This window comes from Emys orbicularis, chromosome 17 (genome assembly GCF_028017835.1).
Source record: "Emys orbicularis isolate rEmyOrb1 chromosome 17, rEmyOrb1.hap1, whole genome shotgun sequence".
In the NCBI taxonomy this organism is placed as follows: Eukaryota; Metazoa; Chordata; order Testudines; family Emydidae; genus Emys; species Emys orbicularis.
Window position 1 is genome coordinate 17,174,880 of NC_088699.1, and position 24,706 is coordinate 17,199,585.

At 44.1% G+C, this 24,706-nt stretch overlaps 2 protein-coding genes across 2 annotated transcripts in view; one reads left to right on the forward strand and one right to left on the reverse strand.

Moving 5' to 3' along the window:
• Positions 1-2,628: 2,628 nt before the first annotated feature.
• On the reverse strand, positions 2,629-17,350 carry EIF4H (eukaryotic translation initiation factor 4H). Its single transcript, XM_065418061.1, has 7 exons — positions 17,252-17,350; positions 9,732-9,916; positions 8,523-8,587; positions 8,310-8,409; positions 7,521-7,586; positions 4,892-5,053; positions 2,629-4,664 (listed from the first exon to the last, which is right to left on the reverse strand). Exons 1-7 carry the CDS (start codon positions 17,305-17,307, stop codon positions 4,528-4,530), a joined length of 771 nt encoding a protein of 256 aa, XP_065274133.1. The 5' UTR covers positions 17,308-17,350; the 3' UTR covers positions 2,629-4,527.
• A 3,202-nt stretch (positions 17,351-20,552) lies between these two features.
• The window catches only part of MYBBP1A (MYB binding protein 1a), a 79,429-nt gene continuing 75,275 nt past the window's right edge, over positions 20,553-24,706 (forward strand). The window contains exons 1-5 of the mRNA XM_065418350.1: positions 20,553-20,717; positions 21,500-21,595; positions 22,900-22,983; positions 23,359-23,433; positions 24,187-24,294. Of these exons, the coding sequence (XP_065274422.1) occupies positions 20,553-20,717; positions 21,500-21,595; positions 22,900-22,983; positions 23,359-23,433; positions 24,187-24,294 (528 nt within the window). The remainder of the gene's footprint in view (positions 20,718-21,499; positions 21,596-22,899; positions 22,984-23,358; positions 23,434-24,186; positions 24,295-24,706) is intronic.

Here is a 24,706-nt window from a genome sequence, read left to right on the forward strand (position 1 = left end):
GACCCTGAAAAGTTTGGGGACTACTAGTTTAGACCCATTGACAATTGATTACATTCATGATCATATACAATCCTGGGACCAGTACTGCATTCCTTATGAACCTCTTCACTTCCTCTTTAAATCAACAGTTTTGGGAAGACAACAGAAATGCAGTACCTGGCCCTTTATGGATGGGACAATTCTACGCAATGCAAGTACAGCAAGGTACAAGAACCATGGTGGAACAGAATACCGAGGCCAATTAGAAAAACCTGAAGTATTGTCATAAGGATAGCAATATTACAACATATAAGCCAGCTGTGTCAAGCTTCTAGTGTTAAAGGATTAAATTACTGCTGATGTGAGTCATTGTATACTTCTACATTGTTTCAAATCCCTCTCCCAGCTCAAGATGGCTTCTGCTGTAGTCCCCCGCCCATTAAAGTACTTTGCTTTAAAGTAAGCTGAACATGTAGTTTGTCATGTGGAGCCAGTTATCAGTAACCAGAAAGGCCAATGTAAGGTGGTACAACATACAGATGCTTTCAGTGTCATCTAGATTAAAATACAGATTTTTGAGTCCCTATAGTCCTGGGTAAATGTCATATAATGTTTGGAATTTAGCCACGAGGCTGATAAGACGTTGATTACTACAAATCACTGCAAATTTAGCTCTGTCTTAAGAGTGAAAAGCAATCTGGTATCCAAGCATACAGAGGAAATTTCTAAGAATTAAATACAAACATCAGTACTTTATATTCAGAATTAAAATCTCAAAGCTGAGACCAACTGAATGCTTTTGGGTACCTCCAAAATGATACTTGATTCTACATTAGCTGAACATATACACAAATATTCTTCATAAAACTACCCTGGTGCACCACCAGTACCTACAGTTAGCTAACCAATGAAAGGCATGTTATCTCCAGGACACTAAAACACCAAGACACTAAAAGCCAGATGTTCAGGACACGGCAAATGTGGCCTTGAATAGGACACTGCATGCTGTGATACTTCAGTAATCCATGAGTAGAACTGATGGTCTCTCCTTTTGTAGTTCAGCTCAGTCCATGCCATGGGATGCATGCTGTTAAACCCCAGTAGGAGGACTGGTGAGCCTGCATCAGAAGATACATTGATACCTGATTTATCTGGATATTCAGGTTTGCCACTGTGATCCAGCCCAACAGCAAGATATTTAAATTTCGTTTCAGTAATAAATTATGTTTCTATAGTGTTTAATTAGGAGACATTCAATATATTACTGTTTTCCAACATTGAAGTTTACATCCAGTTCTGAAGAATATTTCACTAGGTTGAAGACCCCAAATCCCCTGCCTGGTGACTGACAGGTTTCATCCTGCCACTTGAACGACAGAGCAGAGGAATAGTAACCCTGGATATTCAGAGAAACCAGGTATCAAGTTTATCTCAGACTAACGTGTATTGTTACAATGCTGCTACAAACTGCACCAAAGGACTCTTGTCTCAGAAATATGCATTAAAAGAACACACTAGCCACTGATCCATTGGTGAAGAGGGACTATTTGCAGTCTCAGAAAAGCAGGTTGCCTTCAACTAAATGTGATTTATTAGTACACTGTACTTAGTTTAAAAAGCCCAAGTGAAGTGTAAAATAAATCAACATAGAATGGTATTTTTTCAGTACAATTTAGATGCTCTTATGTACTATCTCCAGATTTCCCACAAAAAAAGGCAGAAAAGGTACAATGAATCCTTGTTTTCACATGCACCTAAGAACTCCAACTACTGCGGGTTTCAGTTATGCTACTAGGATTCTCAAAACACCAAGTCTCCCATGTTTCCCACTTTCTGCTGAAGATATGGATTTGAAATGCTTCTGTATTTTTAACCAATCTCCAAGAGAACCTATTGCAATGTTAGAACAATGCAAACTACCCCATAAAAACAGGCACGTAAATTTTTCATTTCAACAAAGTCAAATTACAGAATAGACTTCTTTATGAGGAAGCCATCACGCTGAAGGCTGCTTAAGCTTACGAGTAGTTCACCCAGTCTTGCCCAGCCACCTTTTATCTCAGTGCAAAGAGAAAAAGACCTCTCACTGGAGTACTGACCTGTGTGAGAAGACCTTTGTGTCCTATTAGATAAGATAAATTCTAGTAACAGTCCAGAAATCTGTCCACTTAAGGCTGTTAACTTGTTCCACTTTAATACAATGCTCTGTAAGAGGAACAGAACTAAACTTTTAATTTAAAATGAATTAAACCAAGAGACATCAAATTTTTAGAAGAATTGCAGCTTTCACTTCTGCATCTGTCTAGTATCCTTTACTTCCAACTCCAACAGTGGAATTCAGCCCAAGGCAGAGAAAGAAAATTAGGATTGTTTTATTCACATTCAACTTAAACACAAGTATTTTTACTGTATTTGCAAACTAATTGATCAGTTTTATGCCATTCTTATATGCTCCCAATGCTTTATTAAACAAGAATACCTCTCCACTGAAGACATTCCTTTGCTACTGTAAGATACACCCCATTCTACATGAACATCTAATCTGATAGTTTCCCTATTTTAAATGGACTGACCACAACTTTAGAATTAATGCAATGTTGCAGAGGGCTAAAAAACTTTAGCAGACTCAGAAATAAAGATGAGCATTAAATATTACTTAATGTTTTCTTTTATTTAAAAGATCATCACAAAATACCATATTCATAAATTTACTTTCTGTTATGAAGCAGAATGTGTTAAGTGTTTGGAATTCCTTTTTTACATTTAAAAGTCAACTTTATTGAGTAGAAGTGAGTTTATATGGGAGTTTTTTTGTTCTTAAAATCTTTTCCACATTGAAGATGCAAATAGGTCGTTGGCTATTATTGGTTTGGAATACAACCACACAAATGCATGTCTTTGTCTTAAATTAAGTATTAGTGTTAGACAAATGGTTCTTATCTCAGAAGCAGTTTAAGTGACAGACAGAAGGAAGGAAAGAAGGATCGTTCTGTAAATTGCTGAGACTCTGATGTTAACAAGGTAACAGTAAGGAAAAAAATCCAGTACTATCAGTGAATTTGGTACTTCCAAAACTCTTGGCCTCTTGCAGGTACTCTGGTAAGCTGGTTGCTGGGTACTTAAAAATTCTCAGCAGTGGTGTTTGGGACCCAAGACTTTTCATGCACTGGATAAGTCTTCACTTAATATTTCTTAGAGTGTTACAGCTCAAAATTTTTGTAACACTGCAACTATTCAATATGTCCTTCCCCCCAACACTTCCATCAAAACTGATAAAATAATTCAGATTCAAAGAGATGCAGCTATTACTACCTATCTGTTTGGAGATAACCATTATCTGAATCTCTATGCAGTAAAAAGCAGAATTTATGGAGTGAAATGAAGGTAAAGAATTTAAATCCTGTTCATTTTAGAGACTAATCTGTCAGCTCTACACCAATGGGCAAAGATATATAGGGGCTGAAGGCAAAAAGAGTGGCAAATTATACACTCCTTAAACAAAACAAAAAATAAAAAGTCAACTTTATTTGTAGAAACTTCATTTAAAAATTTACCAACCATGTAAAACTTAAAGAAATAGTAAGCAGAAAGAGCCAGCCAGTAGTAATGTGCTAGAACAGGCACCGCTTTATAGCACCAATCTGCAAGTTCAAAAGAGTGTAGCATTATACCATTGGGGAGCTAAAAGTAGATGGCACGCTGCAAAACCTAATGGCAGATGCATCTTCCCATCTAGTATGCCTATTGAAACGAGTGCTTTATTGGTTCACAGACAGCCACAGTAGTTTGGTGAAATCAATTACAAGGTACAGTCAGCCCGGAGGATTTCCTTGTGCACTATACACAGATATTTCAATGGAGATCTTTCTTCTCTTTTACTTCTATCTGTTTAGAAGAGATATTTTCCCTTATGGTTGGAAAGGACAATCTAATTTGTTCTCTTAGTTATATGGAGCTTGTTGTACATGGTATTATTCTTCACCATTGCATATGGTACCTAATTCTACAAGGTCAGGGCTGTATAGCTTACTGATACTGTTTACCTTGCCAGGACTCTTCAGTTTACCTCTTTAGAGCCACAGCAATACAGAACTAAACATGCAGGTCAGAAAAGGAGCACTGAGGACATCAAAAGAAAATGATACTGGATAATAATTAAGTCTAACCTTTGCTTCTAAAGTAAAACAAACTCAGGAAAGAGAAAGTGAAGCAGCACCTTAGTCTAGAGAGGATGCCACAATGGTGGAAGCAGCCACTGATTTACCTGCTGGAAACAGTGTGCTGCTTGGAAGGAAAAGCAGAGGAGGGAAAACTTAGCACAAAGCAGGCACTAGATACAGCAAAGCCAAGAACGTACTAAAAACCACTTGTTAACAGCTGACATGCATTCACAAGCTCTGTGTTTTGGGTTTCAAAGAGGACAAGCGTCAGATGGCAGGAATGGTAACTGCAGGGTAGACGTTCCAGCAGAGCTAGTCACTCTGTACTGTCTTACTTATTCTCCTGCCCGCCCCCAGCCCCTCCACTCCCATTCCCTCAGCCCCAAGCTCATTCTTGCTCTTTTGCTGTTTCCTCTCGGGGCTTGGCTCCACCGAAGATAGCAGAGTTAGGATTGGCTACTTGATTGAGGGGAGTAGCAACTGTTCGAGGTTTGAGCTGAAGTCGGGGCCGCTGTGCTCTTTCCTCTGGAAAGAGAATATTTAAAGATGTTAAAGAGGGACGAAATGCTGAGGAACAATTTTGAAATGCTCAGCTATATTATTATATGCATCACTTTTGCAGAGCTATGTAGTTTACTTCTGGGACAAGAATAAAAATATTGCCTGTTAAGGGTGCTAGCTTTAAATTTGGAGTGAAGGTTAAAGGTTAATTTTACTGGAGATACTTAGTGCAAAATATACAAGTTTTCCACCTTCTGTTGGCTCTCTGAAGTCCATGGAAGTCCCACGAAGGGGAGGTCCATCTCTAAAGCGACCAGTCCCACCACCCCCCATTGGGGGGGCGCCTGTTCGACGATCTCCACCAGGACGAGTTCCTCTATCCCGGCCTCCCAAGAAATCATCATCTTTGAAGCCTGAAGAAGGAAGATGTTGAGTTTTGAGAGCATATTTTTGTCATACCTTCAAACTTAACAATGCATATCTGGATGACTTGATCGCTGTGCAACTATCACTGCCGTTAGTCCAAATACTGCAATGTGACTTTATGTAAGAGACAATTTATCTGTCACTGAGAATCCAAGATCACTTCACAGACCTGAAGGAAGCCAAAACTAATTTTAGAAAAAAACCCTAAAACTTCCACTTGAACTGGTAACATTACCATGTGGTTGTCTTGGACTCAGAAGCTATTTACCCATGTAGATATATATACCATGCTCACCAAAACGTCAGCTGAGCTTTGGACATGAGTTCTTAAGAGCAAGTGAAGGCATTGTTAAAATCACAACCACTATAATCTGGGAAGAGGGCTGAACATTACACCACTGAAAAGATCTAATACAGGCATTCTGTTTAGAAGCACTTTGACCTTGCTAGCCACAGAAGTGGAGGCAGCTTTTGCATGGGGTATGTACAAGTGTACGAGGAAGAAAGGAATGAGGGAGCAGAGAAGCATATACAGTATTTAGTACTATGAAAGCAAAGCCAGACAATAGTAATCTACTGATAGCGTGAAACTGACTGCATGTCTCCAAAGACTAAAGTTCAAGAAACTAAATAATCAGCCTCTTCCTCGTGTAATACAGAAACATTGGGGGAAAAACATCACTGGATTAACAACAATGAGGTTTAGAGTACCTCCCTGTGATTTTTATATCGAAGAGAAGAGAGCAGTAGAGAGAACCAGGAGAAGAAGGTGGGGGCAGGAGGAGAGGAAATCACATCAGAAAAGGATTATTATACAAACACCACCCTTTGTGGTAGCAAATAATTCTGCCACATTACCGGTGGAGAGTTCTCTCACATTCGTCAGGAATTAGAAAGTTTAGTACATCTCCCAATGCAGTGTTTCATAACTATCAGAATATCGAAGTGTATTTGGAAGCATATTAAGAGATCGTGCAGATGTTACCTGGGATTGAAAGCTATCTTGCCCCTATTATTAAATCGCTTGAATTAGAATGATAGGATAGTCCCCTTCACCAGAGCAGAAGTAGTAAGGTTTAAGGAAGACAAGTTTTAGACCAATGCAGTGCCCCAAGAGACAAAGGTTCTGCAACAACTAATTACAGTGGCAGTTATTTAATGACTTGTAAGTATTTGGGCGCAGAAGAGTATCATTTAAAAGAGTATCATTTAAACTAATAAATGAACTGCTGCATTTTGAAATGCTTAGATATATGACTTGCTGTGCATTTCAATCAGATCAGCTTATCCAAGTAGTGCAAGTTTTAAAAAGTAAACTGTACTTTCATGAATAGGCTACCTTCTGATTGGGTTGATGGTTTTATCAGTGAATCCATTCAACATCTAACTGGCTGGAACAGATTCCATTTTTTCAAAGGGAAATTACTAGTGAAAGGCACAAAACTAAGACCTGGATATCAGAACTCTAGCTAGAGTACACTGTATGAGCAGTGGCATTACAAGATTCTCCTACTTCCCCTCAATATCATGCTTCAGCTTCACCCTGGAGGAACTAATACTATTAGGAGCAGGTTGTGCAGTTTGCATGTCCATTCAATTCTAAGCAGGGACTGACAACTGTCCATTTTGCAACATAACATCTCCCCACCAGAAAATGGATCCAACGCATCAACCCATTTCACAGAGGACCATCAACAGCTATTAGGTGGTTATAAATTATCTCATCCAAGCAAGTAGGTGGGTTTTCTGGATGAAGAAGAGTTATCAACTCTTCAAAAACATGAAAAATACATCCACTGTCACTTGCTATTTACAAGCTGTAATCTGAAGCTACTTGCAACTACATTACAAAAAAAAAAAAAAAAATTCTGGAAAACAATTTTTAATCATTCAGACTTGACAATTTCTTTTGGAGAAGCAAATCATGATTGTTCAATGTATTTGAAAGGAAAGATGAGAACATACTCCCACCTGTAGCAAAAATAAATATCAACTTGTAATTATCTTGTGAAAGTTAAATGCATCATTTTCTGCACAGGAAGTACCTACTTCTGCTCCTATTCAGACATGTACTCTGCTGGTTAGTTTGTTTTTGTCACAGATTCTGAGGGAATACTCCAACTGTCATGAATCATAAGTTTTTTTAAAGGAAGCATCTATTTTGCAGATTCACACTGAACCACAGGCATCATTTTATCTTTTCCAGAACTAAGGTTACTCCATGCATCCTGCTAGCATCCCTGTCCTTACTATTCTCAAAGATACTGGAAACCTTCCATCTGGAAAGTTCTGTTCTAACTCACTTTAGATGCCTAAGTGAGATTGGCTTACAAATATTAAGTCTATAAATTTGATACTTAATTAGCCGTTATGGGACCCATGTAGTAGGCATGTCAATGAATAGGCAGCATAAGAAATGCAGGAGTTTGTCAGTAGGAGCATAAATACGGATACCAGAACTGAAGTCATCTCTAGGTTCCCATCCACCTCCTCTTGACTCCCGAGGACCTCCTCCCATTCCTAGAAAGAAAACCATGTCACAATTGTGGTCAGCTCTAAAGTTACGCAAGAGAATGATTAATGGGGGGGAAAAAAAATCTGAATTCTAGTCCGTAAACTGCCAAATTAATCTGGTGCAAAACCCTTGTACAGTTTAATAAAGTCACAATGCTGCCTACTCCCATTAGATATACACAAAAACGGTTTCCAAAGTGAGAGCTTTCCAAGTGAACTAAGGAAGGGCTGATGACAAAGCCTCTCTAATGCAACACAACTAGGTAGAAATGTTTAAAATACTCTCCCTTAGAAATCCAGCTCAGAGAAGCTGTGGTGAAGGAAGAAAGAACTCAAATTTATCACAGGATGTTTGATGAATGTCATTGAGCCTATATCTTCTCATACTGACTTAGCCTGCTCATCATCTTTTATCCCATGAGAAAGCAGAGAGAACCAGACTGCTGGACTAATGATTGTGGTTTCACTTCCTGGACCAGGAGTGACAATGCATCCAGCTCTCAAGGAAGTATGGAGTTTATTTACTCCTCTAGACAACTAAGGAGCAGCAATGACTGGGCTAAACGGAAGTATGCCTCCTTTCTACTTTACATTTAATCTGAGTGGAAAATTTATCCATATGCCTGCTCTTCAAATGTCAGGTAGTTTTCACCCTACATGGTCATTATACAGCTATAATCAAAAATGTGAACACATTTTAAAACTGCCATTTAAGTAAGAGAAAGTCACCTCTGTCATCAGGCCCGGCACCTTTTCTGAAGCCAAAGCCACCTTTGTCTTGTTTTCTGCCCTCGGCTATGTCCACTCGGAGTGGTCGGTCATTCAAGAGCTATTGAAAAGAAGAGGGGAGAGTCCTCTAAGAATTTGCCAAACTGGATTGCCAAAGAACTCTAACTTTCTGCTTGTCTTTACATTTAGGAACATAAATGGAGTTATACTTACTGCACCATCAAATGTCAAGGCTTCCTTAAGTGATTCCACCTCATCAAATTCTACATAACAAAATCCTGTAAGAAAAATTAGAAGTTAATAAAAAAGCTTCAGCAGTGGGAACACACATCAATACCTAGAAAGGTGAAGAGCAGGGATATGAAGAGTAATTCTGCTGTATATAACTAATAGATGGCATGCACATGTCAGAGACTACTTGCTTTTAATTTTGCAGGTTCTCGTGATAGATTAAGTTTAACATTTCTCAGATTTTACAGTTAAGTAGAAAGTTTTCAACCAGATCAAGGAGTGAACGATTAGTTGTTCCCAAATTTTCTAAGATTAACTGCAGCATCTGTTGGGCTCAAATCCTGATTATTTTAAATGCCAAAGTAACATTATTATCCAATTCATTTTAACATCACCTTAACACTACCATTCTGCTTGCCATTCTGTTTTTTGAAATCCTCTCCTTCCTGAAGTTATAAACTTTCTTCCTGCTCCAAACATCATTAGATTATACACAGGCTACCCACTCTGGCAGCTGCTGAGGGAGAAAGATGCCAATATCTTAGTGGTGAAACAGAGGGGCCAGAATCTTTTCTTTTAAGCTGGTTGCCCTCATGAAATGCAACCCCCTTCTGCAGTTTATCCTTTTCCTGTAGTAACTAGAATTGAAACCCATGTGAGTTTTCCTAGGAGCTAGAAACTGAGTTGATCTAAGGATCAAGGATGAGTAGAATTTGTCTAGGTTTCATGGTGCTTAAATACTGCAGAAGTCTCAGTTCTGTTCTCAGAACACGGTCAGTGGCACAAATTACTAAAAATACGCATGGCCTGAAAAAGCTTGCAAGGGAAATGCATGAGAATCCAAATTCCAAAATCCCTTGTGTTGGGCAGCAGAAATATTTACTGTTCTGGACCATGTCACCTCAGTTTTCTGCAAATGAAGTTCATGTCTCTGTATGTCATCCATCTGAGAGAGGTTAATGCTGTTTGTGTTCATTCGATTCATAGTCACGTCAGATGCCAATAGGTCCACAGAAAGTCATCAGCATGCATGAGAAGATTCATTCAAATTTGTCAGATTATTTACTTTAAAAATATGGATTAGAACCCTCAAAGATAAAGCATCTGTGCAAACCTAATGAGTCTCAGCACCCTTTACTAATCATCTATAGCTATGCAAGAAAAAAAAAAAAAAATCACACAAGTGCCCACCTTTAAATTTGTCTGTTTCTTTGTCTCTGACTAGTCGTACACTCCTTACACTGAGATCCTTAAAGATTGCATCTATGTCTCCTTGAACAGTGTTGAACGGTAGATTTCCCACATATGCTGTGAAAGGGGGTTCTGTTGGCAGATCTTTCTGTTTACGAGAACCAGGGCCAGCACCACCACGAGACCTAATGAGAAACACAGAATTACAACTCTGACACTTGGACAACTTCCAGAGTGGTTAAGCAGCAGTAGTTACATTCTAATTGTTGTTTGGCTTGTAGTTTTTAGTCAATGAGATGATCCCAGCTCTTAAAATATTAGTTCCTTTCTATTTCTTTTAAAAGGTTAGGTAATACTAAATATGAATTTCCCAAGAGACACTGGTTTTATGAAAAGTCATCACTTTAATGCAAGAAACACTGGTTAGCTCAAATATGTTAAAGTCAAACGAATAATAGCCATGTGGAATGAAACCTACCCTAAGAACTACAGTGCAAGCTTATGGACACTGCTCACCAGTACACTTCAAAACTGAGCAGAAGGGAGGGAACACTTCTGGGGGGTGAGGGGCTATGTTCCCTGTAAGCTGCATGGCCGCGCAGCAGGCTCTCAAGGGCCATGCAGGCAGGCCGGGAGAGGCGCCCGTTCCTTGGCCCTGGCCCACCAGAGCTGCCAGGGAGAGGATGGAGCCCCTCCCCCGGCCAGGCCCAAGGGAGAGAGGAGCCCCTCCCCCGGGCCAGCCCACCGGAGCTGCCAGAGCGAGGCATTTCTCACCTGGCCCCGAGTTGCTGCAGCAAGAGAGGGAGCTGGGGGGGGGGGGGGGGGGGAGAGGGAGGCCTCTTTCCCCACCGCAGCCCCGGTCAGCCTGCACCCCAAACCCTTCATCCCCAGCCCCACCCCATAGCCTGCACCCCCACCCCAACCCTCTACTCCAGCCCTGAGCCCCCTCCCGCACCCTGAACCCCTCATCCACAGTACCACCCTGGAGCCCTCACCCCAAGCCGGAGCCCTCATCCCCCAAACCCTCTGCCCTAGCCCTGAGCCCCCTCCTGCACCCCAATCCCCTCATCCCTAGCCCCCCCAGAGTCCTCACCCCCCTGCACCCCAACCCTTAGCCCCACCCCAGAGCCCTCACCCCCCACACTCCAAACCCCTCAGCCCCACCCACACCACATCACCTACTCATTGGTGCACATAACAAAATTCATTCCACACATGTATGTAAAAAAAATAGAGATAATACTGGTGAGGGGAAGTCTGTCTATCTGACTTCCGCAGAGAACGCACAAAGGTTCAGATTAGTGCTTATTACAGTGGACATCTGACACTTATACCTTCATTTTAGTATCTTTAAGTTGTTGCAGTATGGTCTTGGTTTTGTTGTTTTTTAAAACTGTTTAAGGTTATTTTTCAAAGGTCAGATCAAGATGCACCTGCAATATCACAAGCACCTGCTGCTGTCAAAGAAAATTAAATACTCAAAGGAATACTCAGTAATCAAGGAAAGTCAAGCAATGGGTGAAAACTGAGGGGAAACACTGCATCTTTGATTATAGCAGTTTGTCCCTGTACTGTCTAACACAAGACTTACAGGACCCACTGTTATGCTTTGAATATAGAGTGTAGTTAAAAGCTTAATTCAGAGTGTGATTTTCAAAGGCATCTAACTTCCTTAGGCACAACAAAGTCAGCTCCTTTATGCTCCTTTGAAAATCCCAACCTTAGACCAATAGATCAACTCAACTGCCCCTTACCTATCATCTCTACACTATTGAAATTTAGACTTAACTCCAGTATGTTACTAGATTAAGCTGTACCAGTGTAAGATCCCCCTTTGCACTGGTGCACCTCATCTACATTGGGGGTTGCACTGTGTGCAGTTACACTGGTCTGAATTTACTTAATGTAGACAGGACTGGAGATTGGAGAAACATCCACTCAAACTACCTGTAAGACAACAATTTTAATATCAGGTTCTTAGAAAACAAACTTTCCTCCAAAGCTGTTTAGAACTTGGCTCTACTGAACTTTTTGTCAAGTCAACTGCATTTCACTGTCCAGAGGCTATAAAGACATAATACAGCCATTTAATATGACAAGTTTACTCGGCAACCTCCCAATAAACCCAATGAGATCATAAATAGGGTTCATTTCAGGCTGCAGCATGATGGCCTAACGGTGACCTAATGTCAAAACTGTTATTTTCTAGGCAGTATTAAGACAACAGTTCTTGCAGGAGAAAGCTACAGGTGAAGAAAAGAATCAATAGCACGGAGATTGCTCAAGACTTCTCTCTCTAGTGATGTGTACCAGAAAGCAGCACACAGGCTACAGATTGATCCGTCTCACTGTAGGACTAAAGGTAAGCCAAACCTTATTGGCCATTCTCATGTTTGCAGCTAATAGAATGAGTTTGGGAAAGAGGGGAAAGGCAGAGGGAATAAGCAAAGAATGCTAGATTTTCAAATGGTGTTCTCAACTTACTGGCATACAAGATTTCCAAGTGCATTTGGCATTTCAATATTGCTTACTATACCATTCCTGAAACAGGAACACAGTTTAAATGAAAGTATAAACAGGTACTGTCCCAGCAGTGTTCTTTCTACCTCTACATCAAGTTACTGGATTCTTTCAAACGTTGTCCTTTGCCCAGATGTCTGCTGCTACATGTGTAGTCTGCTTGTCAAACTGGCACTGACTCCCAGTTGCCAAGTTAGCATCAGGTTCTCCCTTGATTTCATCTCTATAAATAAAAATGTTTGCACACTGCTGCCTACCCTATTTAAAGTTGGTAGCAATAGAGCTATGCTTATATTTGTTCAAAAACTACAAGCTTGTATTTGAAGTTTCACCATGTACGTTCTATTTGCCACCTCAATGACCTATTTCACCCTATACAAGTGTACTATGCAAATGAACTGAGGCAGGCTACAAAAGAAAGGAGTGATTTACTTCCAAAACTTACAATTGGCAAGACCGTTAAAACATGGTGTCCTTTGCAGGAATTTGTAATAACCTGCTTCCACTAGACCAGTGGTCTACAACTTTTTTATGCACAAGATCACTTTTTGAATTTAAGATTAACCCAGGATCTACCTCGCCCCTTCCCTGAGGCCCAGCCCTGATCCCTGCATTCCCCCACCCTCCCTCCATTGCTCACTCTCCCCCCTCCCTTTCACTGACCGGGGTGGGGTAGGGGGTTGGGGTGTGGGAGGGGGTGCAAGCTCTGGACTGGGGCTGAGGGGTTCACAGTCTGGGAGGGAGCTCTGGGCTGAGCCTGGGGCAGCGGTGTAGGAGAGGGTGAGGGGTGCAAGCTCTGGGCTGGGACAGGGGACTGCGGTGCAGGAGGGGTGTGGGCTCTGGGAGGAAGTTTGGGTGCAGGAGGGGACTCCGGGTTGGGGTAGGGGATTGGGGTGCAGGAGGGGGCATGGGGTGCAGGCTCCGTCCAGGAGGCGCTTACCACAGGCAGCTCCTAGTCAGTGGCGCAGCAGGGCTAAGGCAGGCTCCCTGCCTGCCCTGGCCCCACGCCGCTCCCAGAAGCGGCTAGCATGTCTCCGCGGCCCCAGGGAGGAGAGGTTGTTGGGTGGCTCTGCGTGCTGCCCCCACCCTCCAGCGCCGACTCTGCAGCTCCCAGTGGCCAGGAACTGCAGCCCATGGGAGCTGCAGGGGCAGGGCACAGAGACCCGCTCACCCTTCCCCCCTGGGCCTGCAAGTGCCACCCACACAGAGTCAGTGTTCAGTGAGGGGGGGGTAGAGCTGTGCCCCCCGGGCTGCAGAGATATGCCAGCCGCTTCTGGGAGCAGCATGGGGCCAGGGCAGGCAAGCAGCCTGCTTTAGCCCCGCTGTGCCACCGGACTTTTAGCAGCCGGAGATCGCGATCGACTGTCAGAAGCTCCTGGATCAACCAGTTGATCGCAATCGACCGGTTGGTGACCACTGCACTAGGCTGTAGAGACTGCCACCTTGCCATGATGTGACACGACAAAGTTTATTTATCTGTATTGCAGTAGTACCTAGACTTCCCAGTCACGGACCAAAGTGCCATTGTTCTAGGCCAGGGGTGGGCAAACTTTTTGGCACTGATGCTGTGGAGGAGGGGGGGAACAGCAGGGGAGGGGCTGGGGGCTAGCCTCCCCGGCTGGGAGCTCAGGGGCCGGGCAGGATGGGTCCTGTGGGCCGGATGTGGCCCGCAGGTCGTAGTTTGCCCACCTCCCGTTCTAGGCTCTGAACAAAGTAAAAAAGATCCTGCCCCAAAACAACTTACAATCTAAGTACAAGACAAGAAACAGTAGACAGATGCAACTGAAAGGGGACAGAACACAAAGACAGTAAAACAATACACAATACTAGTCACCAGGAAAGGCAGTGATCTCAGAATACCAGCTGCCTACCTGTACTGATGAAAGTAAAATGTCAGAAGGATTTGCCTTATATGAGAGAATTTTACCATCTAATAATCTGTTCTCTAGAATCAGGTTTCAGATCTCATAAGAAAGGCCGTACCGGGTCAGACCAAAGGTCCATCTAGCCCAGTATCCTGTCTACCGACAGTGGCCAATGCCAGGTGCCCCAGAGGGAGTGAACCTAACAGGCAATGATCAAGTGATCTCTCTCCTGCCATCCATCTCCACCCTCTGACAGACAGAGGCTAGGGACACCATTCCTTACCCGTCCTGGCTAATAGCCATTAATGGACTTAACCACCATGAATTTATCCAGTTCTCTTTTAAACTCTGTTATAGTCCTAGCCTTCACAATCTCTATTTGGTATTCGGTGAACAATGCTCTCCCTCTAAGTCAATGGTTCTCAAACCTATTGGATCGCATCCCTCCTTCCTGTCTGTAACAGTTTATGCTCTCACCCTGCCACACAAGTACATATACTGATAAAAAAAATCAACATGCAATTCTCACTACATATTGAAAACAGTAAAGCATTGATTCAAACAGAGCCTGCCCAGAATACCTTCTGCCCCAACCCCACAGTTTGAGAACCCCCTCTGCCCCAGGTCAACCAGATATGATTTTGGATATACCTTATCAATACAGTAGCTATCATGTTTCAACATGTTTCAACATGTTTCAACAATGATGATTTAGCAAAGTTTCTACAACAATTTTATATACACTATTTTATAAAATGGGTAGAATAACGGAAGAGATCATTTCTGAATTTAAGAAACAGGCCTTAAATTTGAATTGCAAAGAATAAGATTTAACTTCATTTCCATTAATCCTTTCTTTCTATTAAAACAAAAACATAAGGAAGACTGGAGTAAGGAGTACAGTAACCTGGTATGCTCATCATATTTATGATGTCAAAGCCTTATGAGTCAGCCGTGACTAAACAGTCATTTTCATTGGGAAACTAGTAAAAGCTCTCAATTAGGCACAATTAAAGAGATGATGCAATGTTTTAAAGTAGCACAACCATTAACAAAACTTTACTAAATTGAGAGTTCAGTGTTTCAGGCACAAGAACAAGGCTCCATTAAATTAAAAAGTAACGTATTCCCTCAACCAAAGATTTATTTACTGATCTGCCAGGTATGTTTTTATATTTCAGCTTCATGCAAAAAATGTCTAAGCAGACTAAGCTGTCCTTTGCTTAAGAGATACAGACTGTCCCTTCATTTGTTAAATCTAATCTAGATTTTCGGTTTTTTAAAGACAGAAACGTGTCCTGTCTCTAGAGAACCACAGGAGTGCATGGCCCTATGTTAATACAAGTGAATTCCTCTTGTACGTATCATATGACTCCTTCCCTCCAACTTTGTGCTTATTTGATTAATATACTTATGTTTCAGCCATCTGAACACTATTTGAAACATCTGAGGAAGATGAACACTGAAGTTGTTTTAACTTCATTTTCATTTCATGAGTTTTCTACAGAACCTTCGGATGTTTACCAAGGTTATATCATTATCTGGTAATAGCAAGATTTGATACAACAAATTGTGAGTTTTATTTTAAGTCATTGTCAAATAAGCTTCTAACCTAATGGGGGCTAAAAAGTATTGCAATTGTACTGGAATCGCAAATAAGCTGATGCCTTCAAGAGATTTTTGCTGTAGAAACCGGGGCTTTGGAGCGGAGCCCGGAGCAGCGGAGCTGCAGGTTTTTGCCTGAAGCTGGAGCGGAGTCAGAGCACAGTTCCAAAGCCCTGGTAGAAACACAAGAACACTTGATCATTCAGGCACAATGTTTAGTTTGCTTAATATACAAACCTAGACATTCTCTTAAATATTTCTAAATAATAAATGCAGGGTTTTGTTTTGACTTTCTGTTTCTATTATTACTACTACTCTATGCATTGCTTATTATTCAGACAATGTGCTAGCACACAGGAACCAGAAACTGAAACTAATTAGCCAATTTTCACTGTGGACACTGACAGAAGGGCAAGAATAACACAAGTGACTAGTGGAAAGTAAATTTGGTATTTCGAAGTGTTTTATTACACAGTATTATATTTTATCAATGAAGATGGGTTTTAAAAAATAAGAGCAGAATACCCCTTTTATACACATCTGTGGCCCAACCTAAGCAAGATACATTTTAATTAAGCCATCTGACCTGAATAACCTGCATAACAGTGGAATGCCACCTGCTTCCTCCTGCAGCATGCAGTAGTAGACTATGATGTTATCCTAAAGGCAATAGAGCCACTTTATTTCAGATAAACTTGAACTCCTGTTACTCTCCAGAAGGGCTTTGAGACGACCCAGAAATATAGCACAAGGCACTCCCGGGGAGTAAGGCAGCCCCACGAGACAGGTTTACCACGAATGTCACCCTGCAGTCCCAACTCTTTCAGTGAAGCAACTCCACCCCCCGGGGTTCGCAGACTCAGGAGCCAACTCCCGAGCCCTGAAGCCCCGAAATCTCAGCAGACAACACGTGACACGTGCGCGTTCCCCACCCCCCCGCGCCCCGCGGAGAGACCGCAAAGCCGCCCCATTCTCTCGCCGCCGCAGGCCTCACCACGCTCCTCCCCCTCCGCATAGTCCCTGAGCCGATGAGGCCCCACAAGACCCTCCTTCCAGACCCATCTGCCCGCAACCCAGCCCGCGCCCGCCGGAAGCGCAGCCACCCCCCTGCGCACGCCCCCCTCGCCCCACCGTCCCCTCCAGGCTCCGCCACCGAGCTGTGCCGCGGCGGGACCGGCTCTTCCCGGAGCTGCGCCCCCCGCCCCGTTAAACGCCTTTCAGCTCTTCCCGCCCCCCTCCCCATTATCGCCCCCTCCCCCCCAGCCCACCGGCCCCGGAAACTCGCTGCGCCCTCGGCCTCCTGCCCCCCAGCCCCCGGGACGCGCCACCCGCCCGCCCGGCGATGTCAGCCCCCAGCCAGAGCCAGCCGCAGCCCCAACGCGTCCCCTCAGCCCTGGCTCGGGCGGGGGGTCCAACATTCCCCCATCCCGGCCCCAGGGAAGGGAAGCGCCACCCGTCTCCCCGCGCGCCCCGGGGATCCCCCGCCAGCCGGGCCCAGCCCCCGCGCGAGCCCCGGCCCCCCGCGCTCACCGGCCTCCGCCGAAGCTGCTGTAGGCCCGGTCGTCATAAGCATCAAAATCCGCCATCGCCGCCTCAGCCTCCTCCCCGTGCGAGCGTGACAGGGCCGCGCCCGTAGGACCCCGCGCCACTTATATAGGGGGCCCGGCCGGGGCTGCCCGCTCCGCTGCCTGCGCCAAATGCCCCGCCCTGCGGCAGCTGCCCGCCGTACTGCCTGTCTAAAAAGTCACCCCCACGGCACATGGGGCTCCTGCCCCCCCCCCCCCCGCCTGTGCTACCACCACAGGAGCCAACGCAGCCACCTCTCCCCCAACCTGTGGCAGCACCATAGGGACTAATGTGTTGCCTCTCCCAGTTCCCAGGTTGTGTGCGCTATAGGGGTCAATGCAGCTGCTGCTAAAAGCATGCCTGTGTATGGGCCATAGGGCCGGGGTGCTCGCCCCCAGGCCGCCAGCTTGTATGTGGACCCTGAGAGGTGGTTACTGCCTTCGCCATCGCAGCCCAGGCCAGCACCATCAGGACTCGGGCCGTTATAGGGTGACTAGATGTCCCGATTTTATAGGAACGACGAGGAGTCCGGTGACACCTTAAAGACTAACAGATTTATTTGGGCATAAGCTTTCGTGGGTAAAAACCCCACTTCTTCAGATGCAGATGTCTGGATACAGATTAACACGGCTACCCCTCTGATACGATTTTATAAGGACAGTCCTGATATTCAGGGCTTTTTCTTATATAGGCACCTATTATCCCCTACCCCTTGTCCCGATTTTGCCCCAACACCCTAGGCTGTTATCACATGTATGTACTTGTAGAAACCAATAACATGTAATTCATAGCAAGCACATTGGTGTACTCTGTCAGGTACTTTTAAAGAAATGCTGTCAGGCAGCACAAGGCCGCAGCATTTAGGTTTTGGAAAGAAAAAATAGTTTTACAAACTCTATGATTCATAGAAATGGTTTTTGATTTTTTTTTAAAATATAAAAACAGTGGATTTGAACAGTGCTTGCAACACAAACACAGCAGCACCGTATTATATACGGGAACTAGAAAATGAAATGGCCTTTAAAAAGACCCTGAGCACTGTCCATTTTCACCATCCAACCTGAGTGGAATGTAGAAGTAAACAGCATACATTGTGAAAGGCCTTAGATGTTACAGACATTTTCACTTTTAATGATCTAAGATATCAAGAACACAAAGGATATTTGATTTAAAATAAGATTTTTAATCTGTTTTAAAATAATATATGAATCTGTCAGGATGTCTTTACGTTGACAACAGATTGCCTAGCTATCACTAATAGCATAATAGAAAGTACAGTTATTTCACATTCCAGATACTGTTGTTCTGTTTTCTCTATATATTTGTAACAGATAGGATATGAGAAGAGATTTTAAAAGGAAAAACTACACCACACATTTATTGGACAGTTCTTCCTGATAAATAGCATCTTGAGTGGGAACCTATCCTGGTTCTTTGTGGCAGCGTTGAGAGGGAATATAATGGATTCTAGCCGAGAAACTGCTAATATCTTTAAAGGTATATCCTTTGCATTATTTATTTGTTTTCTTTTATTGGTCTGCTCTTTGGGTTTTTATTATTGAACTACAAGACTTATCGATTTTTTTCCACAGTCTGATTGATTCTGTCAATATGGCTAATGTCTGACCCAGAAAAAACTACGCTGTCATATTTCAAAAGCATTTAAGAAGCTAGCTTTCTTAGCATCCATATCCACACAGCAGCCAGTTTTAGAGAATCTCACTTTAAAATTTAGGTCAGGAGAGATGATCCCTATTCATAGAGTCTGAACTGACTCTAGAGGCTGCCAATAGGAAGATCCTATTTTGTGTGTGTATGTGTGTTTCAGCCTTCGACACTGGTCGCTCTGTGAAGCTTTGTGAAATGGAGATCGTGTGATTCTAGAAAATTTAAACAAGACATGTTAAAAAGAAATGAGTTGATCCCACATCACTGGTTCTTGATTTCCGGTTCTCTGCTGTGAGTAAGGTGACCAGACAGCAAGTGTGAAAAATCGGGACGGGGGTGGGGGGTAATAGGAGCCTATGTAAGAAAAAGACCCAAATATCGGGACTGTCCCTATAAAATCAGGTCCTCTGGTCACCCTAGCTGTGAGTTGTTGGCCCATCTGCCTGTGTGAGGCCTATCTCAAGCTATGAGAGTTGGTCTTAAGTTTTACAGGTCCATCCAACCTTTCTGCCAAGGGGACCCTTTCCTAGATCTCTCATGATAGCCTGTGAGCTCCTCTCCCTGTCTATAACTAGTAATAACAATGCTTAGCACATTACATAGAACTCTTCATCGTCAAAGCTGTGTACAAACATTAAAATCACTTGACAGATTGCTCATGAATTTAAACTGGGCAAGTCACTCAGCCAAAAAATTATGGGGGAATCTTCAGACATTGCGATATGGGTGGGGGATTGTGAACACTGAAGGACACAAAGGCCCAGGGGGAAGAGGGACAAGACTGTGCACACTGACAGCACAGGTTACCCCAAAGTGCAGCACCTCCCCAAGTGTGGAGCCGGGGGCATCCGCCCCTTCTTGAGGTCTAGATTTTGCATGTGTGAGACAATTTAAATGAAGGGATGGAGGGTAGGGGTGTTAAATCAATAGTCAGCGAGATTTTAAGCTTTTTCTACTGAAGTGCCCACAGCAAAACCCGGCATTTCCCGAGGGAGAGACTTTAAATGACCCCTTAAAATATGATACCTGCCAATATTTGAAACCTATAAATGGACACTTAATGAGCTGGTAGCTCAGTTTAAGTACATGAGGCTAGACATTTTTGGAGGGACCCAGTGGGAAAATAATAAATATTTCATTAAAAAACAGAGACTCTACTATTTTCCTACAAGCTTGGCCATGTGCGGTGCCGCGTGCCCCCTGCGCTAGGCTGAGGGGGCATGCAGGGCCTTGGAGGATGGGGGACCAGTTGGCACATGTGAAGTGACTTCCCAAGGAGGTGGCTGTGGCTCCCTACTCAGGAATAAGACTGAAGGTAGGTCTGGTGAAAGCAGCACCGTTCCTGGGACCCTGCTGCCGGTGCCTCTCTGCTGTTGCACTGGAAACCTTAAATCCAGCAGGGGATTTTCAACTGGAACCGTATCATTGCCCAACACAGCCAAGCACTGCACCCTTCCCAGGGCTGGGGAGGCTTCCCAGGAGGCCAGGGCACAGGCTGGACGCATGGGGGCTGGCTGCTGCTGCTAACCCGGAAGGGGCTGTCCCCGGGAGCCCACGTGCGGCTGCAGCGTGGCTGAGCAGCAGCAGCGGTCGCGTTATGGAGGCGGCCCCAGCCCCGAGCCTCCCCCCCTCCGGCCCGCGGGGGGTCCTGCAGCAGAACCGGCAGTTCCTGGACTTTTTCTGGGACATCGCCAAGCCCCAGCAGGAGGTTCGCCTGGCTGCCACCGAGAGCCTGCTCCGGTACCTGCGGGCCAGCGAGCAGGTCAGAGCGGCGGAGACTGGAGGAGGGGGGCCCGGGGTCGCGGTGGGAGTTTGTGGGGTGGGGGGTGAGTCCAGAGCCCCCGGGGCTGTTGTAGGCGGGAGTGGAGTCCCGGGGTGGGGGGAGGAAGGGAGGTGGGTTCAGGGTCTCAGAGATCTGCTCTGGTTGGGGGGTGGAGGTGGGGGAGTGAAGGGAATCGGGCTCTGGGGGGGCTACTGCGGTTGGGGGGTGGGTGGGTAGTGGATGTAATTGTGTCTAGGTTTCCAAATGGTTGGGGGGTGGGAGGGGTGGAGGAATTGGGCCCAGAGAGATGGGAAGGGAATTGGGCCCAGCGTCCCAGGGGGCTGGTTGGGTTCAGGAGGGGGTGGAAGGGTTAAGGCAATTGGGCCTAGGCTCTCAGGGGGCTGCTGTGATTAGCGCTAGATTTCGGGGCACTGTTTTATTTGGGGTGAGTGGGTGCATAATCCCAGCCCTACCTTCTATGGCTGTGAAGTAGAGGATCTGGTTACTCCCTGGTCTGGTACTAATCAGTGGCCCTTTACCTGGGTTAAATCCCTGAGCAGACCAAATCACAGGGATATATGCTTGGGCCTGGCTAGTCTGAATTAGGGCAGTGAGGTGCATTTGTAGAACTGGGTATTCTTTGTAAATGACAGTCATGAACCCAGTTAGGAGTACGGTTCGGACAGTATTTATGTATTGACTAGCAGTACATCCGTATAATTTTCCTTATTGTAGGAAAGTGTTCCTAAAAGTACTGTATTTTTTAAAACACAATTTTTTAGGAAGATGAGCTGAAATATACTCTAAAACGATTGATAGAAGGACTGGGAGCAACTCGAGAGGCAGCCCGTCCAGGTTTCAGTCTGGCACTAGCTCAGGTTGGTATTTTCCCATGGGAGCGCACTCTCTCTAGAATGCCGATGGGTATGTTAATAACGTCTAACGGGGCTTGGTGAAAGCATGGTGCTTATTTTTTGTTTAAGTACTTGGGAGTTCTGATTGGGTAACCTCTGGATGCACAGGGGTCTTGGGAAGAGTTCTTGTATTTCTTCTAGGCCTTGTCTACACACAAAGTTGTACTGCTTTAGCTACACTGATATGGTAAAGGAGTACAACCCCACCCCACGCCTAGTGTGGGCACACTGATGCTGGTATAGCTTTTCCCGATAAGGTAAGGGAAATGTGCTCTATGGCAGGACTACGATTTCCAGAACATCAATCTTACGAACAACTAATTATATGAACTGTTTTTTGCTGCTGATCGAGAATTCAGTCCTTTAGCCAATGGTCAAGCAACTATACAGGTTGGAAAAGATGAGAGAGTGGGTGGCAAAGAGATGCAATTCTCCCAGAGAAAAATCAAGCATACTGTATACATTTGTTACCATTGTTTGCGTACTCTGTTATTGAATGATTAATGCATTAACTTTTGCACCGTACCCACAGTCATTTTGAGATCTTCAGTTTTATGAGCTTTTTGGGTTTTTATGAACGCCTCAATCCCCAAATAGTTCATAAAACAGGAGTTCTTCTGTACCTACATTGGGCACCGTTAGTGTGGACACTGTTGTATTGGTATAGAGGTTGTACTGGTATAACTGTATTGGATTAAAAAAAACCCAAAACCCTCGCTGACGTATAACGATACAAAAACTGTGTGCAGATCAGGCTTTAAAACAGGTTGGCCTCTAGGACTGATTGAAAAAACTGAAAACATTTTAAAATCAAAGCCAGTCTGCTCCTCTCTGGTGCCAGTCTGTTAAGACTGAAGTACCCTACCTTCGGAACAGGTACAATCTGGGCAGTGAAGACTGTTCTCTTTCATGCGCTCCCTTGCTAGCAGATCTCTATTCTGACCCAGAAGGACCACCTCTAGAGGTCAAAGCATATTTCGTACTCTACTATAGACACAGTTATACTTGAAAAATTGTGTGCAGGCTATGGCTTTTCCCAGCATAGCCATGTCATTGGAAAATAAAACACAATTTAAAAAAATGGCACCCCTAACCAACATAGCTATGCAGGGAAACTTTTAACTGTAGACCTGGTCTAAGGTTGGTAGAAAAGAGAGTTCAGTTCTAGTTCTTCCTTCAGTCTATAGTTGTTGAAGGTAAATACAGGTGTTAATAGAGCATTTTCTCATGGAGTTTAATCTCTGTCTCATGTTGGTCGTGATATCCAGGTTTTGCAATTTTTTGAAGAAATTCCACTGCATGCTGTCCTGCAGCAGATAAAAGAAAAACACAGTCTTGAGAGAGTAAAAAAGGTAGGTCCGCCTTGTGCTCATAGCAACTCCGGACAATAGTTGTAAATCCTCTGTGTTCCTTAGTGAGTATTGATTACCTCGTCACCCTGGCTTTGGGGCCCCTTTTAAGGTAAATGATTCTATTTGTCTGCTGGAATCGAGTTAACCATGTTGTCACAGGACCCCGATGTGCATGCACCGCTTCCATTGAAGAGGTTTGCATATGTGTATTGAGGGCAGCACAGTACCTTTTGCATGGAAGGATATTCAAGGCTGACTCTTCCTGCCTGCTTTTAAGCAGTTTTCACCTGCGGTGGGAGCTGTTGTTGAACATGAGATCTAACTATTTTTGCATTTTGAATTGTTGGACTACAGTGTTGATTTTCTTCTTTTCAGAAACTCTTTAGAAATGCTGCCTTCGGAAACTTTTTTGGGGTACTGTCTCTGTTCCAGTCTGGTCGTCTTGCAAAGGTAACATAAGTGTTGCTTGTTCATGAGCAATTGACCTGGTGCTGTCCCAAATGTGGAACAAGACCCAGAGAGAAGGGATGGTCCAGTGGTTATGACATTAGCCTGGGGACTTAGGAATCGTAGGTTCAATTCAATTTCTTGCTCTGCCATATGCTTCCTGTGTGACTGTGGGCAAATCACTTAGTCTCTGTGCCTCAGTTCCTTATTTTACAAATGGAGGTAATAGCATGTCTATATCCCGCGGGGGTGTCATAAGGATAAATACATTTAAGGTTGCAAGGTGCTCAGGTATTTTGGTGATAGGGGCCAGACAAGCTACCTGCTGCTAAAATCATAAGCTTTGTTTCATTCAAATTTATTATATACAGCTGGAAATCAGAAGTGTCAAGAAAACCCAGAAAATGTGCCTCCTTGTAGGAACGTTATCAGATCCAATCATCCTGTGATGTGAAACCTGGGGAGGGTGAGGGTGGGGAGGGGAAGGGAAGGATGGGGAGAGTGAGAGAGGCCAGAGGTAATATGGTAACAATATAAAAACTCACCATAGATGGAGGGACAGAGGAGATAGGATATCATGTGTCAGTCACACACAGGGAATGCTGTATCGGGAAGATCTGACTTATGCATCAGGAAGCGATTGGGTCGGTTTATTATTAATAGTAAGATTCAGCATATTCATTATGAGTTAATAATGGAGCCATGAGCTTAACCTTGGCTGTGTAGCCTTTACTTTTTTCTTATTTTAATTTCTAGGACAAAAAGGCCCTCCTGGAGTGTGTCCAGCTTCTGCAGAGCTTGGCACAGTACCATGCCCACCTCAGAGATCTCCCCAGGAAAACGCTTGTTGACATCCTCTCGGAGGTATAAGACCTGGCACCTGAATAGCGTAACTTTTTTGTTTGTGGTATTGTTTTTTCTTCGGTTGGGTCTGAACCAGCTCCACTGATGACAAAGGAGGCTTTCCATTGACTTCATTGGGTGTTGCATCGGACACTTGGTGGTCATGAAAAATGTCATCTGGCATGTGTATAGGGAAGCTCATTGTCTGTCCATAAAATTGGTGTACGGGCAACAGCAGTATAAGTCTCCATGTGTTGCTCAGTGTTGGTTGCTCAGGATAAGGGTGGATATGTTTGGACTGTTGGGGCTGGGGGAGAGGTAGGTGGTGATGAGAAGGGGAACTAAGGATTATAGCATAAAGAAACTATAGAATGATTTATATGCGTATTTCCTTGCTTCGTATGGTTTCTGTGGGTAGACTATGCAGACTAGC